At 59.0% G+C, this 13,185-nt stretch overlaps 2 protein-coding genes and 1 long non-coding RNA gene across 7 annotated transcripts in view; 1 reads left to right on the top strand and 2 right to left on the bottom strand.

The window, feature by feature from the left end:
• Positions 1–2,254: 2,254 nt before the first annotated feature.
• EPHX3 (epoxide hydrolase 3) lies at positions 2,255–5,454 on the bottom strand. Its single transcript, XM_025916554.2, has 7 exons — positions 5,212–5,454; positions 4,908–4,993; positions 4,407–4,564; positions 4,185–4,313; positions 3,254–3,357; positions 3,023–3,159; positions 2,255–2,935 (listed from the first exon to the last, which is right to left on the bottom strand). The coding sequence occupies exons 1-7, from the start codon at positions 5,452–5,454 to the stop codon at positions 2,710–2,712; spliced, it is 1,083 nt and encodes a 360-aa protein (XP_025772339.1). The 3' UTR covers positions 2,255–2,709.
• A 99-nt stretch (positions 5,455–5,553) lies between these two features.
• On the top strand, positions 5,554–7,399 carry LOC147583696 (uncharacterized). The gene is made up of 2 exons (XR_015248488.1): positions 5,554–5,659; positions 6,852–7,399. It is a non-coding gene; the product is annotated as an uncharacterized LOC147583696 (long non-coding RNA).
• A 1,525-nt stretch (positions 7,400–8,924) lies between these two features.
• BRD4 (bromodomain containing 4) overlaps positions 8,925–13,185 on the bottom strand; it is an 86,813-nt gene continuing 82,552 nt past the window's right edge. For 3 of the 5 annotated variants that reach the window (XM_086698812.1, XM_086698814.1, XM_086698813.1), the window contains exons 15-19: positions 11,818–12,192; positions 11,556–11,686; positions 11,226–11,431; positions 10,872–11,115; positions 8,925–10,488 (exon numbers count right to left, since the gene is read on the bottom strand). In XM_086698812.1, coding sequence (XP_086554938.1) covers positions 10,420–10,488; positions 10,872–11,115; positions 11,226–11,431; positions 11,556–11,686; positions 11,818–12,192 — 1,025 coding nt within the window. In that variant the 3' untranslated portion in view covers positions 8,925–10,419. The remainder of the gene's footprint in view (positions 10,489–10,871; positions 11,116–11,225; positions 11,432–11,555; positions 11,687–11,817; positions 12,193–13,185) is intronic. The other 2 variants (XM_086698815.1, XM_086698816.1) reach the window with 1 other exon arrangement.

Below are 13,185 nucleotides of genomic sequence, written 5' to 3'. Positions count from 1 at the left end.
ACAGCTTGGGGTCCCCATTCTTCCCTCCTCACTCCTGCTTAAGGGTGCTCGGGACATCCAAGTCCTGTGTCCTTTGCTTCCACGTCTTCCCCCATCCCAAACTTCCCTCCCAGTCTCAAGGAACACTAAATCAGCTGTGCGTGGAGGCTTCCGTGGGTTGGAGCGCATCCTTGCAGGGGTTAGCTCCAAGGCTGCTTCCTCCAGGGAGCCTTCCCTCCCACTCCCCACGTGTCCTCCCCCCCACCCACCCACCCGCGTTGCTTATTCCACTCGAGCCCGGCTCCTCCTCCCCTGCCCCTCCTCTGGTGTACCGCCAAAGCCTTTGAGCCTGTGGCAGGACAGATGAACGAGTGAATGAATGAATGAATGAATGAATGGCTGAGCGACCGACTGACTGATGAATGAATGATGGAAGGCGGTCTGGAGCCGGGAGCTCGGAGCAGGGGAAGGGAGTCGCCGAGCCTGGTAGGGGTCTCAGCCGGGCCGCCTCCCTCCAAACCCTCCTGGTCCCTTCTCTGGCCTGGAAAGGATGCGCGCGCCCAGCCCCGCCTCTGGGAGAAAGGCGCGCCCCGATTGGCTCAGGCTGGCTTCGTCCGAGTCACGAGTCTCTATTGGCTCGCTAGCCAGGACTCTGCCCAACCACCGCGATGAATTCCCCCCCACCCCCAGACTCTGACTCCCTCCCGCCTGCAGCCGAGGAGGCGGAAGACGGCGCCTTCTTGTTACCCTGGCAACCGTCAGCGGACCTGTAGCCCCAGCAACTGTCCGAGGCCTCCCGTCAGCCTTCGCCTGGGCCCCTCCAATCACCCAGACAACCGCTACCCGTTCCGGTCAACCATCAGCCCTTTCCCCATCACCCTGGCAACCGTCGCCAGACCCACCGCCCCCTGGACACACCATCCTCATCCTGCCCGCAGGCCTCCTCGGCCCAGACCTCCACCCCAGGCTCCGAGGTCGCGGGGTCCCCTTCCCCTCCGGCCCATCTCCTCGACCCCAAGGGGCACTGTTCCCACCCTGGAAGTGGGGGGGCCCCGAGGTGGGTCGGGCGCTGGGGATCCCGGCTCCCGTCGGGCCCCACGGGCCGCCCGTGCTGAGGCAGCGCATGGCCCCCCAGCTGTCTCACCACTTGCACTCCTGCGTGGGACTGTCCGGCCACAACAGGGAGCTTTTCAAAATGCAAGCCATGTTCCTCCCTGCTGAAAACTCTTCTCTGACTCCCCTTGAGAACCGAATCCAAACTCCTCACAGCCCCTGGCCGTCTGGCTGTGGCCTCTTCTCCTCTCTCGCAGCCACTAATCCCCACGTTGTTACTCCAGTAGCCTAGGCTTATTTCCACCTCCAACCTTCCTGCTTACGGCTTCCCACTCCCTGAAGTGTGTCCCCCAGCTAGGGAAGCCTTTCCTGAGTCACCAGACACTCACCTAGCTCTCTATGCCCGTTCTGTTAACTCCAGAGTAAGGCTGTGTTGTTCACTCCCCAGCGCCTAGATCAGTGCCTGACACACGGGATGAATGAAAAGGATGTTATGTTAGAGACAAGACAGTACAGAGGGGGACGACCAACAGGCAAGCTTTAGCCAGCCAGACCCATCCCAGGGATAAGAGAATGTATTTCTGAGGTTGCAGGTCCCCAGAGAGATTCATCAGCATTCGTCATGACATGGTCCCCAAAGGCCAGGCAAAGGCTGGGGAGACAGAAGGGCCATGGCCAGCCTGAGGCTGGATGATTCACCCTCTACTTGTCCCACCCTCATCTGGAGGCTGGTGCCAGAGACTCCCCCCCCCCCCCCCCCCCCCCCGACCAAAGAACCAGCGGAATCTGTGGTTAACTTGGAGAAGATTCCAGGCGCTGGAGAGGCAGGCCTCAGACTTCAGATGGTCATTCAGGGAGCCAGTCCCTTCCTGTGCCCTGTCCAGAATCTCAAACATCCACCCTAGCATAGCCTAGAGCTGTTCTTCCACGAATCTGAGACAGGGATCCCAGGGATCTTGCCCAGGCCGCACCTAGAGATCTTGACCTTACAGGGTCTGGAGTCACAACCGGGAGGGAGATGGTGGGAGCTGCCCAGGGCCTGCCTAGACAGGAATCTAGACACACACCTGCTTGTACATGAGGGTCTTTCCTTGGAGAGTTGGTCAGGAGCCAGGTACAGACCCCCCTTTCTAGAAGTACCCTCATCAGCACTGTCCAATAGAATGCTTTATGCTGATGTGTCAGTGGAGCCCTTGAAGCATGGCTAGAGTGACCGAGGGACTGGATTTTTAATCGATCATATTTTAATTAATATCCATTTAAATTGAAGCAGCCAGATACGGCTGCCAGTTACCCTACTGGACAGAACAGCTTTTAGCTGAAGACTCAGATTGGAGATGAAAGCCAGGGACGGGAAGGTCAGAGTCTGTGGTTTGTGCAGCTCTGGGGGCTGACGTTGGCAGGAAGGGGAAGGCCCCAGGGAGGGGAGAGGTAGGACACTGGGTATCCAGCTCTGCAGAGGAGAGAAGTTCCCGGTTCCCCAGGGCTGAAGTGCTTGTTCAGGTGCACAGACACTCACACTGGTGTGTGAGCAAACAGCCTGGTGTGCCTGCGGGCATCCACAGACACACTCGTGTGTGGTCTAGGAGTTCTACGCCTGTGCGTGACCCGGGAGTCCGTCGTGGTGTGCACGTGGTGTGGACTCCCAGGTGCACACAGGCCAGGGAGCGAGGGCTGCTAGCCTAGCAGGTCTTGCAAGAAGGCCCACATGTACTGGTGCATTTCCTCGGGGTTGCTCTGTGGGATCCAGTGCCCCACGCCTGGCAGGATGTGGGCCTCCAGCCGGCCGGGCACAAAGCGACTGCTGATGGCTCCTACCAGCCCCTGCTCCAAGTAGGTGTCCTTCTCTCCCCACAGCAGCAGCGTGGGCGTGGCCAGTTCCTGGGGCTCCAGGGGAAGGTTCCTAGGGCCAAGACAGGTGGAAGAATAACCGCCCCTCCCCCTTGCCCCCCAGAACTCTTCTGAGCTTCCGCCCCGGGTCTGGTCTCACCTGAAGAGGTTTCGGTAATAGTTGAGGGGCCCAGTGAGGCCACCGGGCTGGGAGAAGTCATAAAGGAAGGCCTCGAGCTCGTTGGGAGTTAAGTGTGGGATGCCTCTCTTGCGGTGTGTGAGGGTGGTCTTCAGGATCTGGGTACACAGCAGACCTACGGTTTCAGTGCCCAGCCTGCCCAGTCCCAGCCCCCCACCCTCCATGTACCCCCAGGCCTTTGCCCCACTGCACCTGGAAGTCAGACATGGACAGTAACTTCTCAGGCAGCCAGGGAAGCTGGAACAGGAACACGTAGTTGGAACGGAAGAACTGGCTGATGTGGTGTGTAGAGTAGTCTGTGGGCAGCAGGGGAAAGGCAGATGTGAGGCCTGGGCCTGGGGTGGCCCCACCCCCTCACACTCCTACACGCACCCAGGTCAGGCACACAGATGCACCAACAGTCAGGAATGTCATCGCATGCCGGACCTCGTGGGGGTGACTTGACATTCCTCCTGGCCCGGATGCCGGTGTCCCTCCCTGCCAAGTGGTCACTGTATCCACAGAATGGGGACACCTCTGTCTGCAGCCACTGCCCAGGTCTGGATGCATTTCAACACTTATTGAGCACCTACTGTATGCCAGGACCTGTTTAAAACCCTGGCGACACAGCAGTAAATGGCACAAACAAAACTCCCTTGCCTGCCTGAGAGCTGACAGTCTAGAGACAGAGACAGACAAGAAACAACAACACGGAGGGAGAGAGAGAGTGGGAGAGAGACCACAGCACTAGGACTATTATACTGGGAATTAGAATCAGGTGATGAGACGGGTATCTGCTTACTCATCTATGCCTTCCTTGCCAGAAGAAAGACATTTAGCCTCTCTTGCCTCAGTTTCCCCAACTGGATCGTGGAGATAACGACACTTTCGTATGCACAGAGGCTTGTGTTGGTTATGTATATGCAAAGCTCCTTGTCAGGGCAATTGTTACCTGTAGGTGCTCAGAAACCGTGAGTTACTTCTGAGTGCACGGTCACTGATTGTAGATTGGGAGCATCATGGGTGTCCACCAGCCCCCCGTGGGGGGGGGGGGTCGGTGTTGACTGGTGGACAAGGAAGTGTAGACACAGAGACAAGCCCCTCCACACAGGCATATTCCAGCGTCCCGGGCTCCCCAACACACCTTGGTACACAGACATGGGGGCCGCACTGACAACAACCATCCGCTCCACCAGGGACGGGTAGTAGATGGAGAAATTCCAGGCGAGGACCGCACCCCAGTCGTGGGCCACCAGGATGCACTTGGAATAACCTGGGGGGGTGAGAGGAACCAGTGGAGGTGAGAAGCCAGGGAGAAGCAAGGCAGGGGTGAGGGAGGCCAGGCCTGGGATGGGGGTATCCGCACCCAGGCCCAGGATGACATCCTGGATGTCCGCCATCAGCAGGTCGATGGTGTAACAGTCAACATCCCGAGGTGCATCTGAGGAGCCGTAACCCCGTAGGTCCACAGCCACCACGTGGAAGCGGCTCTGGAACTCCCAAAGCTGGTAGCGCCAGGAGAACCTGTCAGGCAGGTGGAGAGGGAGGTTGAGTCAGGGTCCCCAGGCTGCACCTCCACCCTACGCCCAGCAGGGGCCTTCCGCAACCCGACTTCCCTGCCCTGGACTTCCCAGAAAAGAAGATGGGGGAACCCCGCGCGGAAGGCAAGGTCGGCTGCACTCTGGGTCCAGGGCAGCGTCGACACTGATACCTCTTTGTCCCATCTCTGCAGGGACATTCCTGGAGACGCCTGTCCTCGAGCACCCCCTTCTATGCCTTGGGCCCCCAGTCTACCCAGCCAGCCCCGCGGCACCTCCAGCTCCACCTGCGGCCTTGGGCGCCCCAAGCCCCTGGGCTTCATATCTACCAGTTCTCCGGGAAGCCGTGCAGAAACAGCATGAGGGGTCCGTTGCCACGTCCGGCGGAGACATAGTGGAGGCGCAGGCCCGAGCTCTGGGGGAGGGCACAGTCAGAGACCCGGGGAGGCCCTCCTCACTAGGCTTGACACCCCCACCCCCCGCCCTTCCGGCCACGCGCCGACCCCCGTTTGGATTCCACCGTTTGCTCTCCGCTCACCGGGGCTCGGCCCCGACGGGGCCCGACCTCCCGGGGTTCTCGACACCCGAAGCCCCGACGGCCCCCCGCACAGCCGCCCGCGCACGCGCGCTCACCTTGAGGGTCAGGAAGCAGTGTTCGCCCAGCGTGGGGTCGCTCAAGCAGGCGGGTGGGGTGCGCCGGGGGCGCCCGCAGCAGCCGCGCCGGGGCCGGCACAGCACGTGCGTGAGCGCGATGCAGCCATAGACGGCGGCGGTCAGCAGCGCCGCGCAGAACACGAGGCTCCACATGAAGGCGCGTAGGAGCTTCAGAGTGACGCGCGACGGCGCCAGCAGCGCTGTCACCACCAGCTCCGGCATGTCGCCGCAACCCGGGACGACTTCGGCGCTGCCTTCGGGGGGCGGGGGGCGAGAGCAGCAGCAGCGAGGCGGGATCCGGGCTGGGAAGCCCACCGCCTTTGGTCCGGGGACCCTCCGTGCCTCCGGGGCTTAAGGAACGCGCCGAGAGAAGAGGCGGGAGGCTTATATCGAAACAGCCACCGCACACGAGTCACCTAAGTGCCAGGTAAACACCTGGGCGCGACGGCGACAGGGAACAAGGATAGGGTGCGGGGATGGAGCCTGCGAGGACCAGGCTTCCGAGGCTGGGGAGGGGCTTTGAGGAGAGGGGAAGCGAATTGAGGGCGGGGCCTAGGCAGGCGGGGGGGGGGGTGGGCTTCATAAGGGGGCGGGGCCTAGTAGGACTCCGCCGCGGGTGGGTGGGAATATTAAGTCGAGAGAGAGATTGATGTCTGGACAAACAGGGGATAAGGAGGTGACTTTAGTGAAATGGGCCGAGCCTGGAGCGAAGGGGCGGAGCAATGCAGGGTAGGTGCGGCCTACGCGCCGGAACCGTGGACCCACCTTGGCCTAGGAGCTGCGTAGGAGATGGAGGCGTGGCTTAGAGGGCGGGCGGGGCGAGGGTGGAGTCCAGATGAGGCGGGGCCTAAAGTTGGGCGGGAGAAGGCCGGAGGCTGGGCCAGGATACTTTGGGTGCGAGGGCTGGGCCAATAAGCTGGGGGTCGGCCCGGCTCCGGGATGAAGGGACGGGGGGCGGGGCCGGGACCTAATATGGCGGGGCGGGCGGGCCCGGAAGCGGAAGGAGGGGACAGGTAGTGCCTTGGCTGGGATTAGGAGGCGCGGGCGGTCGCCGCAACCCGGGGAGGACTTGAGAGCCCCTGCCGCCGCCCTTCGGAGCTCCCCTCCCTGGACTGCGCGGCCCTGTCCTTGGCCTGGCTGGGAGAGACCTAGCAGCACCCTCACCCAGGCCTGGTTCCAACGGCGGGTCCAGTGGCCTCGACCCCGGGAAGTCCTCCAGTTAGTCCAGCGCCCGCCGGCCCCGCCCCTGCACGGCTGTGATTGGAGGGCGGTGGTCATTGACGTGCGGGTGACAGGTCTCGCCCGGGAGCCAATCGGCAGGTGTTGAGGCCGGGCTGGGGGGTGGGGATTCGCCGGTGGCGACCAATGGAGACGCGGAGACTCTTAACTTCTAGAGGGCTGACCGGGCCCGCGAGCCGGAGGACCGGGCCGGTTGAGTGCCTGGGGCGGTCAGAAAGAGGAAGTCGGTCAGGATCGGTCGAGAAGGCCGACAGGGCAGGTTCTTCCTCCTGTTTTGCAACCTTCCCCCAAGATGCTAAACATTTCATGGTCACTCACCGTTTAACCCACGTAACAACCCTATTAAGTGTAGGTACTATTATCACATCTCTGTATTACAGAACACGAACCTGAAATTCGGGGATTAAGTCGTTTGCCTAAAGCCATACAACTTGCTGAACGAGATTTATGAAAAAAGCAATAATCTCGGGCTCCACCTCTCCCGCCCGGAGGCGGCCATTGGAACGCTGTTAGCTTTCTTCTGGTGGTTACCCAGGTATCTCGCTCGACAGGCTTGTGTGGCCATTTTTTGAGGACCAATTTAGGAAGTTCATTAAGCATGGACTCGAGCCTCACCACCCCTGGACGGACCCTGCCCGTTTTTAGTTTTCCTTTTGGTTTCCTCTCTAACTTTAAACACCCTTCTCATTATTTTTGTCACCTCCCACTGCTAACCTCTACCTTTGTGTTGTTAAGGCTGAACAGGACACCATCCTGGGCCCATAATTAAGTCTGTGGGTTCCTACTTAAAGGGGCATGGTGGTTTATGTGGTTCGGCCTCAGTAAACAATGTATTTCAGACTCGGTTGGACGGCTATGATTACATGGCTTGTATTGTACAAAGGTTTATTCTCCCTGTACCAAGTACCTTTCTTTTCTTGCACGATTAGCCTGGATCACAGCTTCGGTTTCTTTTACACTTTCCATCAAATCAATCCTCCACAGCCACTGGGTGATCCCGGTTGTGCCTCCTTGAGTCCTCTAATCTGGCTGCATGGCTGGTGGGAGTCTGGGGATCGCCCTTCTTCCTCTGCTACACAAAACCGACTCCCTCCATCCCCCTACCCCAGCTTTGCCCTCAGACAAAAAGACAGCAGTAGTCACAGGATGGTTAATTTTATATTCAGTACAAATGTTTATTTTTGCAATGAGAACTGCACAAAAAAAAAAAAAAAAAACCTTTAGTATATAAGTGAAAAGTCTACGAATTCCCTTCTACAAATGTCTAAAGTGTTTAATACAAGTCTCAGATTCACTGACATAATTATTGGCCAAGCGATCCGTGCATACAGTACAGTGGGGGGCTTGTACACACCTCTTACTCTTGTATAGGACTAAGATTTCTAGTACTGTGGGAGGGAATGGGAAATGGCCAGAGAAATTAAATAGTAGATCCAAGTTCTAATTACAACCCAGTTAGAGGAACACCTATCAGGGAGGTGTGGAGAGGGCCATGGCAGAATTAAATCTTTAGAAGGAAGGTGCAGACAAAACCATTTCTCCAGCTAAACCGTCGGACCTGGCCTGGGGAAGTTACTGAACAAAACACGGAACAGAAGTGAGGGGGTGGGATGAGATGGAAGAAACCCCAAAGGACCAATGAAGTCCCACTTGAACTGGCAGCACAGTGGCACATCGAGGAAGTGTCTGCTGGGTGTGGGGCAAGGGTACGGAGGCAAGTGGGGGCCTGTGGCCGGTCGCCTGAACTACACTCTTGCCAAGAGGTTTCGGCAGATCCCAAACACAAGATGATACAAGGGCTTTTCCGGTTGAAACAGAAAAGGGAGATAGGGGTTAAGAAACAGTGCTAGAAATGTTTCAGTTTACGTCTCTGCACACATAAATGATACACTTTCATCCTACATCCTAGGGGCCACTCTTGAGTGCCCCCCTCACCTCGTGGCACACAGGCAAGGGAGGCAGGGTAGCCATACGGCAGGATCTCTCGGGCAGGCACGTGTGCGTGCGTGTCTACATGCATGGGGCGGGGGAGGATCCCATTTTGGGGGATGGACACTTATCTAAGAACATCTGGTTAACCCTGAGCTTAAATGAAAGGAGCAGTTAAGGTAGAGGCAGGCAAGGTGGTAGAAGTGGCCCAAGTCCTCTGGTGAGTGGAGGACCAGGATGGAGGAGGGCGAAGGGGGGAAAATACTGTCTTGAGTCTGGCCAGGTTCTGCTGGAGCATGTCACCCCGCTAGGAGACCAGGGTCCATAGAAAGAATGGGTGCCTGGACTCCCTGTCACAGCTTCAACGTGGTCACAGGAGACGGCCTAGGTGGCCCTGGTGGTAGTTCTTGTACAAAGGTGGCTTGGGATTTTGGGGGGGGGGGGGGGGAAGGGGCAGGGGAGCGGCCCTGGGCCTAACCTAGGCAACAGGTGGTTCACAAAGAAATGTCAGGAAGACACCAGCATTAAAAAAGAGAGATGTGTTTATTCCATGATCAGTACAGACCAAATGCATATTCACCGTATGAAAGTCAAACCAGTCAGTGACTCCAGAGTTTGGCCAACACTGAGGCACCAGCGACGTGGTGTAGAGTGGGTTCTCATGGCACACGTAACCTCACCAAGGGCTCCAATTATAAAATTAAAAAAAAAAAAAAAAAAAGTAGGGGAAGTGGCAGCCGGCTGGTCAGGCTGGGTGGGGAGCCTCTGCCTCAGTGGTCTGTGGCCCCCAGCCCTGGTGCCCGCCTCATCCCCTGGCCCTTCCTTTCCTGGTAAAAAACAACTCAAAACAGATTTGACATTAAAAAACAAAGGAGTGGGGAGGGAAAAGAAAACATGGCTTTATAATTAAAAATAGACTAATAAAGTTTGAAACTGAGTAAAATATAGGCAGTTTTTTTTTGTGTGTTTTGTGTTTTGTTTTGTTTTTTGTGGGTTTTTATGAGTTTTTTTTACACCAGTTTGGTGGAGTCACCAACAAACTTCAAACAAAGATATGCCAACTATGTTCACTACACAGTACAGCCACGGTCACACACTACCCACAGCGCGGTGGCAGCCGCCGCTCAATGAGGAGACGATCACACCATTTCAGAGATAAGCAGTGCCATTGTGTCTGGAGGAGAAGAGAGAGTTAAAAATAAAATAGAATCCAACAAAAAATATATATATAGGAAAAAAAAAAACAAAACAAAACAAAACAAAAAAACCCAGAAACACAGTTGGGAAGGAACTGACTTTGGTTGGTGGCCTCACTCACCGGGCGAGGCCGGCCCACACACGCGCGTGTGACAGTCACCTCGCTCCGAATTGCCATGGACACACACACACCTCCACGGCACTATTCCCTTTTGCACAAGCGAACACTTACAGAGAGCGGCTCTCGATTAAAGGCTTGTGGGGGGAGGGGAGGGGTGGGGTCTGTTCAAGGCAAAGTCAGTGCCAGCAAGGGGTGGGCCGGCGCCCTCGCCCGCCTCCAGCTCGCTCGGGCCTGCCCTGGCCTCCTGGGAGCGGGCGGTGGTGGCTGGGGTGTGGGGGGAAGGACTCCTGGTGGGCAGGACGTCACGAACGTCACTTTCTCGGGGACAGAAACCAGTCACGGTGGTGGCGGCAGCAACAATGTCCTGTGTATACTGTGTAGACATTTGGCGGAGAGCAGGGCCTGTGCCCTGCCCGCGGGGACGCGCGGCTTGGGTCTGGCCGGCACTTGCTCGTGGCGAGGCGTGCTCTGAGCTGACGTCCCGTGAGGGGGTGGTGGGTGGCGGGCTGTCCAGCTGGCTGTAAGGCAGACAGGCTCTGCGATCCTCAGCTGCCCGTCAGGCCTGCCCCGGGCACAGCATGCAGGAGGGCCAGGCCCGGAGACACCCCCTCGCCGCTGCTACCGCCTCCACTGCCGCCCCTAACACTATGGAGAGTCAACGTTTTGCCAGAAAATCAGAGTCAGAAGTCACCTAGGTGCTCTCAGAAAAGATTTTCTTCAAATATTGACAATAGATCACTCTGGAAATTCATGTCAATGGTAGCTGCCATCTGGAGGGGAGAGGTGGGAAGGAGGAAGTGAGAAGAGGTGCCCCCCCCCCCCCCCCCCAGCTACGGCTTCCGAACTCCCCGCCCACCCCTCAGCCCCTTCCAGCACTGGCCATGCCCTCAGGGCCCACACCCAGGCACCTCGGCACTGGCCCTGAGCCCCCTCTGAGACCCTGAGGCCAGCACAGTGCAGAGAAGCAGCAGCCCTGTCCCGAGCACCGCCCCCCTCCACCCCCCGCACGGGGTGCTCACCCCACCTCTCACCCTGTCCCGAGCACCCCCTCCCTGCACGGGGTGCTCACCCCACCCCTTGGAGAGAGACTGCCTTCACCCCGGGGTTCACGGCCCCCTTTCGCAGCCCCTGCCCAGAGGTCCCCCCCGCTCACCGCTTCCCGGCGCCTTCGCTCCTGCTCCCGCTTTCGGGCCAACTCCCTCTGCTGATCCAGCATGGACTGGGGCTGGGAGCTCTGGGCCTGGGGGGCGGCGGCCGCGGCCACCGCAGCCGCCTGCTGCTGCTGCTGCTGCTGCTGCTGCTCCTGCCGTTGCTGCTGCTGCTGCTGCTCCTGGCGCCGGCGAGCCTCCTCGTGGGCTCGCCGGGCCTGCTCCAGCGCATCCTCATCCTCCCGGCTCCTGAGGAGAGCAGGCCAGAGCCGCCAGTGAGCAGGGTGGGGGGGGGGGGGGCGGGAAGGCGGGCAGAGCAAGCCCCAGAAAACCCCAGGCTGCCTGCAGCCCCAGCCCACCTCATGCGCTCCTGCCGAAGCCGCTCCTTCTCCTTCTCCGCGTGCTCGGCCTGCGCCTTCAGGGCCTTCTCACGCTCCTCCTTCTCCCTGGCAGCGCGGCGGAACTGCTCGAAGCTGTCACTCGAGGACTTGGCTGTGGAGGACGGGGTGGTGGGATGCTTCTGCACCAGGCTAGCCCAGGAGCCCATGTTCTTGATTTTTAAGTCCTGCCAGGCAGAGAGACCACAGGGTTGGGGGTGAGGGGCCCTGCCAAGAGGCCCAGAGCCTGCGGGCACACCCACCAAGGTGCCTCCCTGGAGTGGGGGACACTCGTGGACTCACTGCTCCTACCTTTTTGGGTGCAACTGGTGTCTTCGGCTCCTGTTTCTGTTTGTCCTTGTCGGGGGCCCCTGGTGGGGGTGCATTCTGCTCAGGGGGCCGGATCACAGGCCTCCCGACGTCCACAGGCTTCATCTCAGGCCCTGGAACACAAACAGCTTGTGGGCCTCGGCTGGGGCCCATTCCCCCCTGCCCCCAAGCCCAGCAGGGCACAGTCAATAAGCCCACAGAAAGCTCTCGTCCAGTGCAGGCCGGGGGCAGAGAGGGCACTCACGTTGGGGCAGGTGAACGGGCGCCTTGATGCTCTCCGGGTGCTTAGGGGGCTCTGGCCGCAGCGAGGGGCTGAAAGGCTCGCTGCGGATGATGGGTGAGTGGATCTTCTCCTCCTTAACCACCACCAGGGGCTGGGGCTGGACCACAGAGGCCGCGCGCAGCTCCTGGGACGGCACAGGCACGGTGGCCGGTGAGGCAGGTGGGTGCCTCTGGCACCGGCCCACACCTGGCCCTGGGGGCTGTGGCCCAGCCCTGCCCTTTACCTGCTTCTTAGGCTGGACATTTTGCTGGGGTGGCGACTGGTGGGTCAGGCTCTGGAACGGTGGCATCTGGGGGGAATGTATCATAAGCGGGGAGGGGGCTTCGCGAAGGTGACCTAGGAGAGGTGACAAGGAGCACATCAACTTGTATGGAAGCCACTGGCCTGGGCCCGGCCGAGACCCACAGTGGCTGAGCCCTGAGCAGGTCAGGCCCCTAGTTCGCTGCGCGTATAGCAGCGCTTTGTGGAGCCACGAGCTCAGTCCTGGTGTCAGAATCATCAAGAATCTTTCAAAAGTGGATTCTGATGTATTTGGTCGCAGGTAAAGTCTGGGCCCGAGTGCTTTTTAAAAGCTTTCCAGATGCCTCTATGGCACAGGCTGGGTTAAATATAAGGGACCTCAATAACCTCACAGAATACACATCCTGGGCTCCCAGCTGTCCACGCATGGCTTAACCTGCCTGCATGGACAAATGTTTTGGGCCTAGGGCCAGATGCCCAGGACCCTCCCTCCCCACACAACTTAGCTTGCAAGCCCCACACAAGGGGGACTCCTGGAACTGGCCCACCACAGCAGACCCGGCAGAACAGTCCTCACCTTGTGGCTCTTACGGGAATTGAGCCAGCCCACCCAGCCACCCACCTTCCTCAAACCAACGGTGGGGTGGGAGCACAGGGGAGGGTCGGTGGAGATCCAGGCAGCCATGAGGTTCAAGTACCTGGCACAGGGCAGGAGTCTTGAAAGCCCCATCAAAGCACTTAAGCCTGACTCCCCAGTTTCACTGGTGGGAAAACCACCTTAGGTCACAGTCACCAAGTCCCGCCTTCAACTCTCTACCTACTCCAGCATGGAAACACCCTCCTGCTTGGATCCTTGACATGTCTTGGCTGGCCCCAGCATGGGACAAGCCATACTTGCCCATTAACACAAAGCCACCTCTCTGCAGTGCCCTTCCGTGCTCCCGGTCCTGCCTTGTGCCTCACACTGAACAACCTAACCCAAGTTCCGCACGCAGGCCCTTCCGCTGACCTTCTCCAGGCTGGATTCCAGCCGCCATCTGCCAGCATAGATACAGACACCCTTGGCCTTCCACCAGTCTCCTGGGCCTG

Source organism: Puma concolor, chromosome A2, assembly GCF_028749965.1.
Source record: "Puma concolor isolate L17-30 chromosome A2, mPumCon1.1.hap2, whole genome shotgun sequence".
Lineage (NCBI taxonomy): Eukaryota > Metazoa > Chordata > Mammalia > Carnivora > Felidae > Puma > Puma concolor.
This window is presented reverse-complemented; position numbering and strand designations above follow the sequence as displayed.

Bases quoted from the DNA above. Each gene is read 5' to 3' on its own strand.
- EPHX3 (XM_025916554.2), bottom strand. From the start codon at position 5,454: ATGCCGGAGCTGGTGGTGACAGCGCTGCTGGCGCCGTCGCGCGTCACT. The intron at 4,994-5,211 runs GTGAGCGCGCGT...GCCCTCCCCCAG, and splicing joins ACTGCTTCCTGACCCTCAAG to AGCTCGGGCCTGCGCCTCCA. The intron at 4,314-4,406 runs GTGCGGATACCC...TCACCCCCCCAG, and splicing joins GGATGTCATCCTGGGCCTGG to GTTATTCCAAGTGCATCCTG.